This window comes from Copadichromis virginalis, linkage group LG22 (assembly GCF_057382275.1).
Source record: "Copadichromis virginalis isolate Kocher_CV1m ecotype Utaka linkage group LG22, C_Virginalis_male_GT1.1, whole genome shotgun sequence".
Taxonomy (NCBI): Eukaryota; Metazoa; Chordata; class Actinopteri; order Cichliformes; family Cichlidae; genus Copadichromis; species Copadichromis virginalis.
This window is the reverse complement of record NC_140638.1, coordinates 35,229,110-35,247,260: the sequence shown is the minus strand read 5'-3', so window position 1 is coordinate 35,247,260 and position 18,151 is coordinate 35,229,110. Positions and strand designations below refer to the sequence as shown.

At 43.8% G+C, this 18,151-nt stretch overlaps 1 protein-coding gene across 3 annotated transcripts in view; it reads right to left on the bottom strand.

The window, feature by feature from the left end:
- Window positions 1–2,945: 2,945 nt before the first annotated feature.
- Window positions 2,946–18,151, bottom strand: part of gatad2b (GATA zinc finger domain containing 2B) — a 44,002-nt gene continuing 28,796 nt past the window's right edge. For 2 of the 3 annotated variants that reach the window (XM_085445314.1, XM_085445313.1), the window contains exons 4-11: window positions 17,397–17,528; window positions 16,365–16,493; window positions 15,319–15,489; window positions 13,370–13,721; window positions 12,557–12,759; window positions 11,859–11,963; window positions 11,538–11,736; window positions 2,946–10,782 (exon numbers count right to left, since the gene is read on the bottom strand). In XM_085445314.1, the coding sequence (XP_085301440.1) occupies window positions 10,646–10,782; window positions 11,538–11,736; window positions 11,859–11,963; window positions 12,557–12,759; window positions 13,370–13,721; window positions 15,319–15,489; window positions 16,365–16,493; window positions 17,397–17,528 (1,428 nt within the window). In that variant the 3' untranslated portion in view covers window positions 2,946–10,645. The remainder of the gene's footprint in view (window positions 10,783–11,537; window positions 11,737–11,858; window positions 11,964–12,556; window positions 12,760–13,369; window positions 13,722–15,318; window positions 15,490–16,364; window positions 16,494–17,396; window positions 17,529–18,151) is intronic. The other variant, XR_014917381.1, reaches the window with a different exon arrangement.

Below are 18,151 nucleotides of genomic sequence, written 5' to 3'. Positions count from 1 at the left end.
AATGAGAAAGAATAAAAGCCTGGAAGCTGAACCAATGACAGTTTTCCTTGTTGAGCGTTTTGATCAGTAGCTATAGCGTTTGCAGCATTTCACTCACTGTGTGGGGAACAGCAATGTGCACAGACAGACTCGTCACCTTGACATCCACCTTAATCAGCCGTCTGCCACCTGCGTGCATGCTCGCACTGAAAAACAACAAGCAGGACAGAACATGAATCGGCAGATATTTTGAAAATACAGATAAAACCGCACAGACGTGAACACTTGTGTTTTTGGGGAGAGTGAGGAAGACATAAACTCTGAGGCCGGTGGAAACAAACCGACCGCGGGATCTTAACCTTCCCGGCTTGTGTTCCCGGCAGACGCTCCGCTCTTTACCAGCACCGATCAGCACGTTTTATGTGTGCAAGAACAGATTTGATCATTTCTGTGCTGAGCAATGTTTTCCAGAATAAACAGACTTTGGTCTGGGAACCTTTGTTTGGACTTCAAGCACATTCAAACAACTGTGAGCAGTTTGAAAAGATTTACTGACGGGCAGGAGAGAGGACGTTAGCAGTGACCAAAGTAAGGTGAATGTGTTTCGCTCCAGAGTGACTGAGAGCGTGCACACAGCTGTAGAGCAGGTAAGCCCTTTCATTGGCTGGAACAGGAGAAACAGACAGCAACAGATGGATGCCCCCCGAGTTATTATCAATGTTAATGTTTGTCTACGGTCTCTGTGGTTCATTATCAGCCCTGCTGCTTGTTCAGTCTCGTCCACTCTGTGTATCTTACATGGAGATGTTTGCCTTGTGAGGAGTCCGTGACAGTTTACGTTAAAAAAGTGAGGCAAATATTAGGATTAATTCATGAATCCTAATGAATTATTGTAGTGAGCAGCTGCATACGATAGATGTGGCTTAACTCTTTATTCTAGAGTATATTACAGTGATGGAGGAAGGCCTAACTGCGTATTGACTTGTGCACATGCAGACATTAAATCAACGTCCAGGTGTGTGTGCCACTCAGGCTCGACGAGGCTGACAATAAGGAAATGACTCGCTGGGAGATTTTCTGACGTTTGAAGGTTGTTAAAGTGTGACAACAGAGTTCAGTCCATTCAGCACATAGATGATAACAGACAAACACAGAGCAAATGTAGATGAGCGATGTTACTGTTTCACTTAAGGGAGGCTGTGTGGTTTGAAGCACTTTGGAAGGTCGCACTGCACTATAGTTACACACTCGAGGTCGTCCACCTACCGTGTTCCCGTCCTTCAGGCAGATCTATATGTAAACACTCAGAGAACGTCATGTTCCACACGTTCCACACAGAGCCGGCCCCGCCCACCGTCACATCAATGCAGCTGTTCTCCTTTTTTACAGGTCACATGATTGTGGTTGTGTTGTGTAATGACTGGCGCTCTAGACAAAAGGGGAGTGAGATGCAGCTCGTTGTTTTCCTGCATGTGCACAAAGACTTCATCAACATGTTTAACTGGTAACAGTACGAGTTCAGTATGATGGCAGAAACAGATATGTGACACTTGTTTATTACCAACCGTCCAACGGTTCCGTGTAAGCACGGGCATTTCTGCAAACATCCTTAAGTAAATACATGTCTGACAGCCTTATTTTTAGAAAAGTCTATTCAAACTATGCATCGCCGTTACAGGAACCTTCTGATACGCTCAAAGGAGGCAGGAGCAGGAGTCAGATAAGACTGTTAGCGAGCGCTCAGTAAATCTGCTCTGGGCTGGGAGCTGATTCTGTTAGCAGTGGTCTTATGACTTAAAGAGCCATAAAACCCACAGAGCGCTTTTTAGGATCAATGCTACAATAATATTTAATATTCAGGCAAAAACCATTTCTATTCTATTCTGCTTTGTAACTTTGCATGTTCCAGTAGATGGCATCTCAAATGCAGTATGGCAGACAGTCAACATGTCACGTTATGACACAGCGCAGAAACAATACTGTAACAGCTGCTCCAAATAATGTGTGTGTGTGTGTGTGTGTGTGTGTGTGTGTGTGTGTGTGTGTGTGTGTGTGTGTGTGTGTGTGTGTCCACCAGCCCTGATCCCTGCATGTACCAGTTCATTCAAAGCAGCTCACAGAGGATGGCTGTTTAGTCAACACTGAAAAATCAAGAAGTGACATCATGAAACAAGTTACAGTAAAAACACATTCGTCGGTGCTGAAATGGAGAGAGCTGGGTTCAGATTGAGTCCTGATCAGTCTGCTTCATTCTACTTTTCCTGGAGGCTCTTTCAAGCTCTCCAGATGGAAACTGTTTCGACACAGGTCAAATTTCAGCTGACCCGGGAAATGGTTTGTTGCTCCAGGCTGCCACCTAGTGGAGAGTACTGCGTTGTGTACATGATATAAACGCCTAATCCAGGGGTGGGGATCTCCAGGCCTCGAGGGCCGGTGTGCTTGATCCAACACAGCTGATTTAAACGGCTAAAGAATCAGAATCAGAGAGACTTTATTTATTTATCCCCAAGGGCCAATTAAGGTACAACGGAGCAGACGTTAAAGATAAGGGCATGGCATAAACAGGCCAAGAATGAGAACCTGGATGGTTCTGGAGGTGGTGACCACAGTATTCACAGAGGCCATGGTTTTGAGGCCCTGCCAGGCTGAGTGGAGGTCCCCTGTGGTGAATTTTTTTCCAACAGTGTTTTTATACTCCAGTTTAGCAGTTTTTAAGGGGCTCTTGACCTCCCTGTTGACCTCCTTTTTATCCAGAGCAGAGCCGGAAAAGAAAATCCTCTTTTTTTTAAATTAAGGATTTCCTTGAGCTCCTTGGTGATCCGGGGTATGTTGTTGGGGTAGATGGAGACTGTTTTTGAGGAGAAATTAATGAAAAGACCAGAGGAAAAGTGGTCGGGACAGATCGGCTGAAAACGCTGCCCAGAGCGTCGCTGAAGAAGAAGAAGAAAGCTGAATGACGTTGACACTTTGAAGCAAATTGTTTCAACCTTTATTAAACATAGCTTGCAAGAGATAAATATTACAAAGTTATTTCCTCCAAAATTAGCTTATTTTTTTTCAATCAATGCATAATTGTCAATCAACTGGCAGTATTCAAACAGCATTATTTTCTTGACGTTTTTTTTGAAGACCGTTAAATATCAAGTATGTGCAAAAGGTCAGGATTGATGCAAGTAAAACAAAAATTAGTCTGATTAGTCTCTGGTCCGTTTTATCATTCGTTCCTACTTCCCAGATATTTAAAATTGTCAACACTATGCAAAAAGAAACAATGATTTTGCAGTTAAATCATTCCCTGCATTAGCAACAACAATTAATAGAAGATAAAGCCAAACAGTACAGTATCATACGTGTTGTATGCTGGTGTCGGCAGAAAAAGTGGTCACTGATTCAGGGCGAGCGCTTCTTTACGAAAAAGCTAAACAAACAAAAAGTTTCAACAGTTGTAAGAATCTGCGTCTTAGTGGTTCGTGTCGATCCGCTGTCTGCCTGCGTGTAACAAACCGGGGAGCAGTAATCGTTTCCATCAAAACACAGAAACGTAATTACGAGAGGTGGTTTCGCCAACGTGACGGCGTTCTGACAGTGAGGGCTAGGCCCACCGAGTCCGACCAATCAGAGTGTTTCCATCAACAAGTAATTTGAAGGTATCTAAAGTTTAATGCGTCGAAGTATTCAGACGGGAGTTTCAGACCATTCTGATCTGAACCAGTGAGCACTTCCCTGCAAACGCTAACTAGTTCAAAATAACAGCAAATGCAACCAGCAAGGCTGCTTCAAGAAGCAGAACGGGCGAAAGAAAAGGAATCCCAAACATTTTGCACATTTGTTACACAATAATACACAGTGATCACAAAACGAAATGACAAGCTTCACAATATTCATGGCTTTTTGTTTGCTTTTCTACACAATGTACAACCATTTAATTTCTTTTTTCAGTAACGGAGGAAAAAATGCATATGTACAATAAGTCATTATCACTTAAAACCTAGCAAATATTGTGTCATTTATTTCATAGTCAATATTTTTTTTAACTGCGACAGAAAGAAAACAAACAAATCCTTAGAATAAAGAATGACTTGAAAATCTAAAAAGTGATGTTGAAAAGAACAAAGTTCAAATACAAAGATGTATAAATGCATCTGCAAAAAGAGAGACGGGAGCTTATTTTGTCATTTAAACTTTAGCTTTGCAGCTAAAGCAGATCGGACCAGGAGTTGGAGCAAAAATAGATTTCAGGTATCGTTTCGCTACATCCAATTTCAAACGTTGTCTCCCATTCAGCTCAGTCTTTATACACATAGTGCCAGCTCACAGCAGGGATCTTGGATCGCTCTCTGTGGACTGTTTGTCACTGGATCATTCTGTAGTAGTGACAGGCAGGTCTGGATTACTTGGACACAACCAGAACGCACAACAAAACAAACAAACAAAAAAAACGCACAAACACTATACGCGTGTAGACGATGCAGGGCTTATTGGAGCTGAGCTTTGAACCACAGATGGATTCACACGGAGCTTCATCAGAGTCGACTCAGTACCGATACTTGCTTAGGATTCGTTCAGTAACACTGTAATAAAAGTTGACATTACTGTATCGTACAGCCTTTATGAGGCAGCGCGTTCACTGCAGGGCGACAGGCCTTAGACTGTTACAGCACCCACCTTCATATTTAAGCAAATTTGAGAAACTTACGAGAGTATCAGCCACAATCTGTGGATTTGAACACTGAAACTTCTATCCCTGTGTCAATAACAATATAACACACTTTGATTGTTAGTAGGCTATAAGATGCACATGTGAGAAAACAGCTGAATTAGGGAGAGGGGAAACTAACAGCTCTCAAACTGGGCATAAGAGGAAACACTGACCTTTCCATGGGTCATCATGTGAACTCCAACACTGTCCTGAGCTGTGAAGAAGCTCAGGACAGTGTTGCCTTCTCTACTGTCGTCTGACCATTCAAAGTGCTTTCAGATGCAAAACTCATGTTTTTGGATAGTTTTGCTTTCCACTGTGTTCAACACTCCTCTGTCATGATTTGGTGCTGCTCTCTTTATGGACCAAAAATCGTCCCGCGTGCAGCTTACAGGTGATTTTCTTGGCTGGTGGGCTCATTAAACAGGAGAAGACTACTGTGACCGACCTGCAAAGATTAGCTGATGAAGTGCTGACGTACTTTAGAGAGAAGCTCTTTTATCCATTTTCTTAAAACTGTATTTTTGGTCTTAACTGCTACCATCACTTCTCTGGCTCGTACATTCACATGTGCCTTTTACTTGAACACAGCAGTGCTTTAAGCTAAATGCCAATGTCAAGTTGCAATATGTGAATCATTTTTAAAAAGGAGCAGTTCATGTGGATTAGCAAACACTTTTCAATGAACTGAGTGTAGTTGTGCAGCTGCTCAGTCATAAACCAAAGGATCAGAGAAACAACTGTAATCTGTGACATTCAAACACCGTACACAAACCGAGGTAAACGTTTCTGTGAGAAACATCAGCTGGTACCCGAGACCTGAAGAAATCCAACATGGCGGCCAGAGGTCGTGTCAGGTCATGCGGAGTCCTTTGCAACAGGTCAGCCATGTTTCACTACACGTTAGTCCAAGGTCTCTATCAATAATCTGAATCTGCCGGGATGCTGTCGCAGATCATCATCAGTAATCTGCATGCGTCAGACTCCTGGAGGGCCAGTGTGCTGTGAATAATACTGCACGTTAACTGAACACTGCTCGAAATAGCCGAGTGTTGTCACCAACAACACCAAAGACTTGACCTGAACACGTTCTCCTTGCGTAGATTATGAGAGGGTTCGACTGCAGTCTGAATGATGTGTTGGTCATATAACCTGCTGTCTGCACAGCCTCATTACAGTTATGAAGATTGCTCATGTTCCCTCCCAAACCTTCAACACCACCATCATACAGTTATTTCCAGAGGTTTTTGGACCATGAAATTTTGCCTTTCACACAACGACAGTGGACTTGAAACCAAATCAACATGTGACAAAACCAGACTTTCTGGTTTAATTGACAGAAGTGTTGCATTGACTGTTGACTGACTGATTCTTCAAGGGTCAAAAGTAACTGGACAACTGACAGACAAGCAGATTCGTGGTCAGACTCCCTCATTGTTCCCTGACAAAGGAGAAAACAGATGTGGAATTAATGGTGACTGTTGAACTTGTACTTAGCTGATCATGGGAACTCTCAGCATGAAGGTGGTTACGCTCCATCAACCAGGACAGATGAGACATTTACAAAGAATATCTAAAAGAGCAGGTGGAGGCAGTGTTGTGGCATACGTATGCATGCCTGAAAACAACTTATTGGTGACGTGACAGAAGCATCAGGATGAATTCTGCAGTGTACAGGATCTCTGCTCAGATTTAGCCAAATGCTCCAAAACTGACTGGATGACACCTCAGTGCACATGGACAATGTCCCAAACATACTGCATGAGCAACCCTAGAGCTTTTCTGAGACAAAGAAATGGGACATTGATTGAGTATTGAGGCAAATCTGAAGGCAAACACACACAAAAAGCAGCTGAAGGCAGCTGGAGTAAATGGAATAACGGCCTGGCAGAGTATCACGATGGAGGAAACAGCTGGTGATGTCCGTGGGTTCGAGACTTCGGGCAGTCTTTGACAGCACAGGATTTCAGTGAAGTATTAAAAATAATCCGTACATTTAAAATTACAGCAGTCTGTCCAAATACTTTTGAGCCTCTGAAAGATGTAAAAAAGATTCAACAGGTGATGCAATATTTTTGTTTAAACCCTTTGAATTAAAACAAAGTCTGCATTTCAATAACACCTTGATTTCAAATCCACTGTGATGGTCCACTAAGGCAAGATAAGCAAAAAAGAAAGAAGAAGAAAAAGTTACGTTTATGGGAAAACGAGCTTTCTGCCTGCTGTCTGTAGGCAGCCAACCACAATCTAACACTGCTGGTTGTGACAGCTGTTGTTAGGTCTCAAACTAACTGTGATGAAGCAACTGTCCAACCTGTGTAAGACAGATTGGGTTTGGGCAGGTTTAGAGGTTTAGTCCGGAGCAAAACCATCGACGTCGTCATGAAAATACTTCAAATGGTTTGTGAAAACACACACTTGCATGATAAATAGATAAAAGTGGATTAACACCATCAGATGCTTAGTTCTGTTCATTTGACAGCACCGCAGTTTTCAACCCGTCTCAACTCCACAACTATGTTGGAAGAATAACATTTCCTGACACTTTGGAAACTGCACATTACTCTGCTGCAGCGTTGAGAGCTGCTCATGTAAAAGCCCAGTGACAGTTATGTCACCAACTTTCACCGTTTCTTATCCAGAGCACAGCGAAGATGGGCCTGGAACAGGCGAAGAGTCTGTTCGTAATAACATTGAACGATTGGTTCTTCTCACTAGTTTCACTCTCATGCCAAAAGTTCTCCATCTGAACGACGAGTGCTGTCACTTTAACCAATGGTAAACATTACCGATCCTGGGACTGAGATGGAATTTAGTTTGCAATAAGAACTCTGTAACTGATGTGCGACCAAAGAACAACAACAATGGATCATTTTACACAAACACAAAGGGGCAGCTGTAGCTCGGGAGCTCGAGCAGGAGGTCAACTACTAACCAGAGAGTCGGTGGTTCAATCCCTGTCAAACATCCTGGGGCAGGATACTGAGCCCGAGTTGTGCCCGATGCATCCATCACAGTACGAATGTTAGAGAGAAAACGCTTGAGCAAAAAGAGAAAAAGTGTTTGGGTGGATGAGGTTACGTTGTATAAAGCGCAGAGTGCTCAGGTACAGTAGCAAAGGGCTGCGTAAGAACCGGTCCATTACCAACGGCACACTTGCTGCAGTGATCTGTCACATGAGTGAGAGCGGGGTGCAGGCCTGACACTGGGCTCTGTAAGGGTTATGTGTCAGAATATGAGTGGAGTAACTCCATCTTCTAGATACATGTACAAACTGGGCACCAGTGAAATGAAAGCTGGGACTGAGGTCCAACATTTGCAGAGAGTAAATTAGGATTTAGTCATTTATCAACAAGTTGAGTGTCTCTTTCAGCTTTTCTCCAAACTTTATTCAGTGTGTTCGATAACTTCTTTGTGCATGTTTCAAAGGAGTAACAACTGGAGCATGACTGGAGGTGACACACCAGCAGCAGAGCAGGTGGCCTACTGATCGGAAGGTTGGTGGTTCGATCCCCGTCTGCTCCAGTCTGCACGCCAAATATCCTTGGGCAAGATGCTAACCCCAGGTTGCTCTCCGATGCGTCCATCGGAGTGTGAATGTGTGTGAATGTTAGTCAGACAGCGCTTGTGTGATTGGGTGAATCACCGAGTTGTGTAAAGCGCTTTGAGCGCTCAGAGCAGAAAAGCGCTACCAGTCCATTTAGCACTGGTCATGCTAACATGCTAACTGAGCTGTTTCAACAAAGAGACGTTCCACACAAACCTGTTTTCATCGACTTCCTCCTGTTCATGTTGTCAACAACAGAACAAGTAGTGACAAATAACGCCATCAAGACCAACGTCAGCTCTGCTGTGACTTCAGTGAGCGCCCTCAGGGATAGAAGCAACATGTAGTCATCCTGTGGTGGCTTCAGGTAAGGCCTTTGTTAAGAAGCCCACAAAGTGTTCAGCTATGTCACCAACTTTGCCTTGCTTGTGTCATCACAGCTGACCAATAAGAGTGGAGTTGGAATTTTGGAAGGAGGGCTTTAAAGCGACAGAAACTCAAACGGAGCATTTGTAGAAGTGCAGGATCATAAAGTGTTTTTGAACATTAAAAGCATGTAAACATCTTTTGGGGATTATGAACATGAGCCTGTAAATAAAGCAAAACGAGAAACACAAAACACACCTCGGTGAAATCGGAGCGTCTCACCGGACTCTGGTTAGCCGTCAGCCAGCATCCAGACCGCAGCCACTCTTAACTCTTCTCCATACAAAAACATCTAATTTGCTCCTCTGGAGAGGAAACGTGTGTGCAGAGCAGACACACGATGATTGAGCCATGCCTCTCCTTAAAAGATAAAATCCACGTCCTTTTTCTCTGAAGCTAGGTATCTATACATAATCCATACAGACATTTTAATAGTTTCTGTTTTATGTTGATTATTATCGTCTCCGGCAGCTGTACCTCTCAGGTACGCAACCATTTTATTAGGAGACGCCGCATAAAGTTTAAACAAACAAACAAAAAGGGATGAGGTAGGGATGGGAATAGTAGTTAGGGTTTGGGAATGGGTGTTGCACAACATTTAGAAAATAATCTAAAAACCAAAATATAAAAAGAAGAAGAACCCAGATTTGTAGTTACAGAGTCTGTGGTTTGGACGCACAAAATATGCTTCCACCTTTAGCTTTGAGGTCTTTTCGCTCTCTCAAAGAACACGCGATGCCACGAGGAACAGCGGGGTGAAAGGGTTCAGTCTGTGCATACTGAACAGCCGAAGGTTTGGGGTGGGGAGTATGGGTGAGGTGGTTTAGTAGGTCACTGGGAAATAGTGAAATGGGATGGGACCAACAGGTTTCTGTCTGAATGAAGAGCATCAGCAGCCCCAATACTTGGCAGGTACACAGACGACACACTCGGCCTGTCAGCTTCCGTCTCGCTGGAGCTTCGACTGACTGCTGGTCTCCTGAAGAGGCAGATGGTAAACTGCTGTGACTGTCCATCGTGATTAGTACAACTTAAGTATCATCCAGCATAAAAAAGTGTGTTACTGTTTCAATCTGAAATGAAGAACCTGATAAGAAGCTTTTCGTGAACGACGGTGGAAGCAAAGGAAAGATTATCCGAACGCCGATCACATAGGATTTTCTTTTGCTTTCGTCTGTCGCTCGCTTCCAGTTCATTAACTCTGTTGGTGGCAGAATCTCCGGCGCTGTCCTGAAACTTAACTTTAGCATATCAGAATTTTGGCTGTGTGTCGCTGTGAAGCAGGCCCTTTTAGGGAGATTGTACAGGTGTGGGTGCTCTGCTGCTCCCTCCTTCCCTCCCTCCAGCTTTTCCATTTTTAAAATGGGTTCTTCATCCTCTTTTCAAGAGCATGCAGAGCCTCAAACTGTCTGTTTTTGTACCCATCGGGATTTTCCACTGTTTCATCCAAGTCGAGACTATTTTACAAAGCTTGTAAGTTGCATAGCAACCAGAACGCATCATCTTGATCTTCTGTTACTAGCAACAATCGCAGCTAAGCTGTAGGACAAATTATAAAGAAAAAAAAAATCCTATATGACCTTGGCCTAAAGAAACCGACAACGACAGGCCGTCACTACCCAGAGTCAAAGATAAACAGCAGAAAAACAAACCATCAAAAGGAAAAAGCATAATGAGTAATAGTAACAGAAGCAAATATGGTAGTTGTGGGAATAATAATGCTACCACCAGTTATAATAAGGGGAATTATAATTCTTAAATAGACTGAAGAAGAAGGATTTTACTATATTAAGAGCATGTCAAATGCACTGGTCGTTTAGAGTCCTTGTCCAACTTGGTGGGGTTTTTATGGGTCAGTTTAAGGTAGGCACATGGACAGGCACTGCATGCGATGAGAGGTGAAGAGGAGAGGGTATCGACTGATTTAGGAGTGCTTCGGTATGGTTTAGGTATGAAGATGAAGGTGGCTTCAAGGGGCAAGAGCTGGACAGGGCTCATTTCTGTCCAGTGATCGACTGCGATATGGATCGAGGCGGGATCATGTCCAACAGGTACTCTCTCTGCCGGTCTGCTAAGCTGGAGCTCTTATGGGCTCCGACAGCCGCTGGGTTCAGATAGGCAATGTTTAACCCTGTGGAAGCAGAAGGACAACATTCAGAGAAGATGCACTTTGTAGAGTTTAAGGCTCAAACATTTGTAAGTGACCTTTTGTTTTGTTGCTATTGACATGAACTAGCCTTATTTTCTTATTTTATACGTTTACTAGAATTTTTTGAATGTAAAGAAACAGCAATAAAACGACATCGATACAGAGGTGGACACAGCGAAACATCTGCGTCCTCACCTTCTCCCGTTTGTTTGAATGATTGACCCCAGATAACCTTCTCTGGCATATTTGCCTCACTCTCATTCACATCCATGTAAACAAGACTGCACTCAGAGTTGTTCCCAGGCTTATATAATCCAACTGTCACATATTCTGCACCACCCTCACATACTCCTCTGTCTTCGTGCAGTATCAGTCGACCCCACCCCTCCACCCCCCAACACCCAATCATATGCTTTCTATAAAGCCACAGTGTAACTCGTCCTGACCTTCTGACTTGCTGATAGCCACGTCTCTGCTTAAGCTAATGTTAAAGACCTTGGTGGATGCTGATTTGAATGGCTGGTTGTCGCCTTCGCTCTACACCCCTGCAAAGTTTTATCAGAATTCATTCCATAGTTTCTGAGCTGTCGTGTTTACAGACAGAAAGACAAAACACAACGTCCTGGGTGGAGCTAATAAACCTACGAATGGCTGATGTTGACTAAGATGCACAGCAGGAAACAAAACACACACACGGACCCTCACCCATCAAGCAGAAAGGGCAAAGGTGTAGGTACCTGGGATGTTGTAGATCTGCCGACGGTTGTCATGCTGCAGTCTGTTACTGCTGCTGTTGCTGCCACCACAATGCTTGGCACTGGTCATGCCCATGAGGCTGCTGGCCACAGAGAGCTGGGAGGCCTGGGCAAAGTTGGACAGGACCCCTCGTGCAGAGTTCGACAGCCCTTGCTGCAGGGAGGCCTGAGGCTGGGGAGCCTAAGAACCAGAGATTTGCTAGTTATTGCTTGAAGCACATTTGGTTTGGAATACATACACACGAGCACCATACATCTCCTTATTCCTTCCAAGTTAATAGTGGACTCTCTGCTGGAACATACCTGGCGGAGGGCATGATGTCGGATCATGGTGTCAGACTTGGAGGCGTTGGTAGGGACTGAGCTGGGAGAGAGAGCAGCCTGCTGCTGCAGCCTCTGTTCAATCTCCTAACAAGAGAACCACATTCAGGAGTCTTGTGCATTGGTGCCACCATGTACTTACATTCAACGACTCCACAATCACTACCAAATACCCCAGCTATGTTTGGGAGTTTAGGTGTGGTAACAAAGAGACTGCAAAGCAGGATTACATCTTATCTGAGTAACTTCAGCACTAATTCAGGGTTTTCAGTACTGAAAAGCTCTGGAGCACTTTTAACTTCCTTTTTAAAATCAGCTGCTCTGCTCACAGCAGACTTATTTATCCAGATGCTGCCAATGCCATCCCTGTGATGTGACCATGCAGTGAAAACCCTGGGTTAACCTAGCTAGCTGACACCAGCTTTTTAGGGTGAAGCCAGGTGAGGCTCTGCTGAGTCAGAACGACAACGTGCTCATTAGTGACTCGGATGTTTAAAAACATGAAACGCAGTCCCAACTGTGTCCCTATTATTTATTTATCACTTTGCTACCAACACCAGACGACAACACTTTGTGTGGCTAGACAGTAAAATTGTGATAGCCACACAATCTCGTGACATAAACAAACTTAAGTGAGAGTAAGAATCAGCCAGCATGATGCAGGTACATAAGCTGCTAACCTGCTCCTGTTGTAAGGCCTTCACAAAGGCATTCTTCAGCCTGTTGGTATGCTCTGCCTTCAAAGCCTTTTTCTGATTGGATGTCATGCACTGCTCGCAGAGGATTCTCCCACTCTTCTCCTGCTTCCAGTGGGGGGTGAAGTCAGTTCTGCACTGGGCGCAGAAGAAAGGCTCCAGACGGGCCAGCGTCCCTCTGAGTTTACCTACAGACAGGACTCCGTTAACAACGACAGAGCTACAGCGACAGGCGGTGCTCGAGCAGACGCACACCCAGAATTTACTTTAAACCTTAAAGTCATCACAGCACTCCTGACACAAACTGAAGGCACTTTGTTCTGCTCTTAGTGATTCAAGCACAGCTGAGCAGACAGGTGCCAGGTGTAGCCTCCTGTATTCAGACCTTTAAAGGCTGACAGGGTAAAAAGGCAGTGCTACAAGGATGGAGCTGGATTCAGGGACAATGATTTCTCAACCATGACCGCACATACGAGAAGAACTTCCTGCTTCTGGCTCTGCTAAGCCTTGATTGGTTATTGCGATGCACAAACTATGGACAGAAGAAACAATAGCACCACCTGCTGGGGAGATTTAGTCAGCACACAAAGTCTTGGCAAATTTTTATAATTATTATCAAAATGGTCTCTGGGTCATGCTCACACAACCAAAGGAGTTTGGTGCAAACACACAAACGCTTACGTATTTATTTAAATATACCGTATTCATGGTTTGTCTGTCAGTTCAATTTGACGGGTTAGGTATAAATCAAAGATTTGCTGCAGATGTTTCCTCCCCCAATATCTGATATTTACTTACCCTGACTGTCGAGCACACTCTGCACCACCTCCTCGAGGCCCACCATGTAGATGAACTCACTGTTGGCAGCAGAGGGCAGGAAGTGCAGGAGAGGGGCTGGGGGTTTGGGTGGAGGGATCTCCAATAAGGTTTTCTCCAGCTGCTTCCTTAGGGCCAGCTTGGCTGCTGCCTGACTGCTCGCCTGGTCTGCCATGGAGCTCACCGCTCCGCTGGCTGAACCAGACATGGTGGACGGGCTGACGGCCGAAGCTCCGCCCAGACCGCCGGCCCCAGCTGCTGCTGCTTGCATGTGGGCCAGGTTCATGTACATGGCACTGGAGCCTGAGCGCTGGGAAGCTGCCACCTGACTGGCCTGCAGAGAGATATACACCCTCTATTAGAGCAGGGCGATATGGCCAAAAATATTTATCACGATATATATTTGAAAATTTGCGATAACGATATAACTGACGATATAATTGATGCGAGACAAAATACAACTCCACAACATTACTAGTGCAAAAAGACAACCTTCCATTTATTTTCACTTAAACAAGAAGCTGGTTTTTATGTACATTAAAGCTTTATAAAAATGTAACAGTGCAAATGCAAATTCCTTGCTGAAAGTTTAACCAAAAGGCATTTCCAGTAGAAATGGGCTGACATATCCTGAGTATAACCATGTATAATATCCACTGAAGTTAAAAAGAGGTGCTTTGTAACATTAAACTGCAGTGTGCAGGACGCATTTTTCGGACCATAAGGTGCACGGGATTATAAGGCACATTAAGCGAAACAAAGCAGTCAGATAAATCAAACTTTATTCAACTCATTCTTCTTGCTTCCTCCACTTCTGTACCATTGATTCATTAATGTTGAATTCTCTGGCAGCTGCTCTATTCCCATGTTGTTGCAGTATATTAATGACTAACCTCGTATTGTGGATGGATTATCTCAGTTGTTCTCCTGACTGAAGTTTGGTCCGTTTACAGCATCCTGCCATGCGATTGCATTTGTCTCTAACTATCAGAAACCTTAACGTTAACTTTTATAAGTGGAAAAGTGTTAGTGTTCGTCCTCCAGCTTCACTGTTTATGTTATGCTAACATAGCTGTGTCGCTAGCGATCACGTAGCACATCATTATATAGCAGCTAGCCCAACTTCAGTAACCCTACAAACGTCACTGCTGTTTAGTTTCCTGTCTTCATTTATGTTGGAAGTGATAGCAGAGCTGTACGTTTGAATTTTTTCAGAAATCTCTCAGTCAGAACATGCTATATCATGCTTAGGTAACTAGCGAAACTAGCGAGCTAACTTCCGCTAGCTTCCTGCTAACGTCTAACTCCGTTAAATGTAATAACTTTAGTTTTCATGGATGCCTGGAAGTTAAACTTCATAGTTACACCTGGTAAAGCAGCAATGCTGATCGTTTTATTAAAGATGAAACAATTTAGACAGTTTTTAACTCTTAGTGATGCTGCAGTGTTTGTTTGACCTGAAGTATACGGAGTTTAGGACCCAGATTACTTCCAGATTTAAGAGCATCTTAGTCCGACAAATACGACAATAACGACGGCTGCTTGCATGTTCTGCAAAAAAATGTGCTTTGTTGTGTATCTGACGGACAAACACCAAACCAGTTCCACATCACTGAAGTTGCTCCATTTTTACAAACCAATTCTGGTTCATCTGTTTCACTCAACAAGCGGCCATGTGCGTATGAAAACAAAGGCACTGCGCATGCGCGTTTTACTCCCATTCTATCGCGATATTTCATTTTCCTATCGTTGCCTAACAGTATTACCGTGAACGGTATAATATGGCCCAGCCCTACCCTCTATTACTGAGAAAAGCCACATATGTAAAGGATTTGATCAGTGATCTCTCTCTAGGCAGTCCTACCATTCACCATACAAGTTCACACCTTTCTCAAAAGAATGCTTTACCCCAGGTCGGTTTGACTCTATACCTGCTGGTAGCTGACAGCATTAGCCATGCTGTTGGAACTGGAACGAGACATCCCAGGTTTGGACGCGACCCTCTGGCCCTGCAGCTGGGCAGGGTTGGGTGCTATCACTCGCTGAGACATCAATATGGGGGGCAAGTTTGCATTAGCTGCTGACCGGATGACTGTGTGACCCTGCAGAAAGGAGAAGGGCAACAAAGGGTTTCATTGTTCAGCAGAGATCAGAGAAAATCCCTGATGTCTGCAAATGACACCTGCTCACCTGGTTTACTGTAAATGGATAATACACACCATGGCTCATTCACACAAGCACGTTCTTCTATGTTTAAGTGCTTTTTTATCCACCGTAGCTCAAAATTTTATCTGGAGCTAAAAATCCAGAAGATTTAGTTTTTTTCCCTTTTGAGTCTCAAAACTGAAAGCTTGCACAGTTTTTAAAAACTGGCATGTATCATTGGCTAAAAGATGAAAACAAGACCGTACTTGGTAAGAACATTCCTCTACAGTGAGTGGTGCAACCACCAACAAGGCGATGAATCATCTCAGTAAATCAGATAGGCTAACCTGGAGTCACTGATAGCATATCCACGCTGTCCCACAGCAGAGACGTGGATTCAGTCTCAAAGAAAACTGACATTTTGCTAAAGACATCAACAAAAGGCGGGAGTTCAGCGTGCGGAGCCGTCTCTGTAAGTACTCTACATTTGGTGAAGTTTAAAATGTGACTACAGATAAAAAGGAGACATTTCAGATTCCATTACTGTCCTACATGGTCACATGACCCTTTCTTACAGCCAAAACGTCTAAGGTTCATTTACATCATAGACACTGGTGCAGCTTTGCTGTTGGTTACACTGAGTGACTTCTGTAGTTCTTGTTCTTTCTTTGTGAGTCAAAGACGTCATTTAAAGTCAGCACGGCTGGTTTAAGGTGCAAGGTCGAGACAACACTACAGAACCCCAACAATCACACAGTTCCTGGAAAACAGGAACTTCACTGGTGTGATCTCTAATGAAAATGTACCCTTCGCCTCACACTCACTCACACACCTGTGCAGTGCGGAGGTTCTGGGGCTCAGGGTTGTGTAGACCTGGCCTCACAGGTAGCTTCCCCAGGACAGGAGAGCTGTGGATGGGAGGAGGCTGCACAGATGACGCAGCATTCTGGACCACTGGGACCTGCAAGAGAGCAACGATAAACCAAGACTGGAATATCTCAGATTGATTTTCTGGTGCTTTCTTCATATATAAATGTTTACTGCATATGATTTAGAGCAGGGCTCTCAAACTAAACGAGACACTGCTGGCACTGTTGTCTCATGCGAGGGCAAACAAAAACAAACAAGAAAACACCCACAAATCTCCCCTAAAATGTAGTTTTGTTTAAAAAAAATTCAAATTTTCTACAACAAGACAAATCTTTTTTTCCTATTTTTGTTCGTATTTAACAGAAGTGCAGACATAGGTGTGCACATTAGTTTGTGAGTCTGTCAGTGAACTAACACACCCGTCATGTTTGTGTCTCTGCTCACGTCGCCTTCATATTCAATCATTTGACGAACTTATTTTAACATTTCACTCAACAACAAACAAAATCGTCACTTCAACAGTCAAACTGCATTTTATTTCTACAGGTCCATATATGGCAGCAAGCGGGGGCTGCGAGTGGTCCCCGAGCCACGGTTTTGGGAGCCCTGATTTAGAACAATATTACAGTACCGTCTGCAGCTAAGGGGTACACACATGTTTCAATACTGATTTCCAATATCCTGCACTATCCATTGTCTATATAGGTCATGCTCTCCAGATATAAACTATTAGACTATTATTATTATTATGTTAGGATCAGTCTATGCAATATATTTGTCTAGTTAAATTATTGAAATATTAACATGACAAACTGCTGCCGTGATGACATAAGACACTGAAGCCTCCTTGAGCAAACACTGATTTGGCACCAAATAAAAGTGACTTGAACTGAACCCACATAACCACGGCGAGGCACCACGGACAGATGCAAAGAGCTGCAGAGCTCCAACAGTGGCCGTGACTGTGAGAATGTGTGGCATCAGCAGCACTGACCTTCTGGACCACATTCTCCTTCTGCATTTGACTCTGCCTGAGCTTCTTCAGCAGCACGAGACGAGCCTCCTCCAGACGAAGCTCTTCTCTTAGAGCTTTGATCATCTGCTGCCTCTCCTCTCCTGTTTTCCCCTGGTACAAACGAGCACACAAAATTAGAAAGGCACACTATATCCGGACATAAGACCAGAGGCAACTTCGAGCTCGTTGAACTCAACAGCCAGTCTGTATAAACCAGACTAAACCTACACAGAAGCTGCAGTTTGAACAGCGCGTCGTGTTTCTGCATCGACACAGGATGTGACTGCAGAAAGTAAACAGGACACGTTTGGCTGAAATATTCTTTTGTGCAAAGTCAAAAGCAGCAATTTAAAACCTGTTTACGTCAAGAAAAAGTGATTTTGACCAATTCATTCACAGGATTCTTCATGCATCTGTAGTAATGTCATTGCTGGTATTTAGACACATCTGTATTCCTGTTTCCATGACAGCCTGTGGAAACATGCAGGTTTCACACATGTGACACTGACTATTACTTATATTTGTTGTTGTTTATTGTCCATCTGCGTTTACTCAGAGCTTCTCCCTGATTACTCTGCTCGGCTAAAACAGCTGCTGACAATGACGTCCTCTGCTCTGCATCTATAATCAGACTCTGGAAACATTACAGTCCATCCACCACTTTGATCACACTCTGGATCTTCTGACATACAGGATGAAATTAGACTCATTTCATTACAGTAGATGTCTTTTGG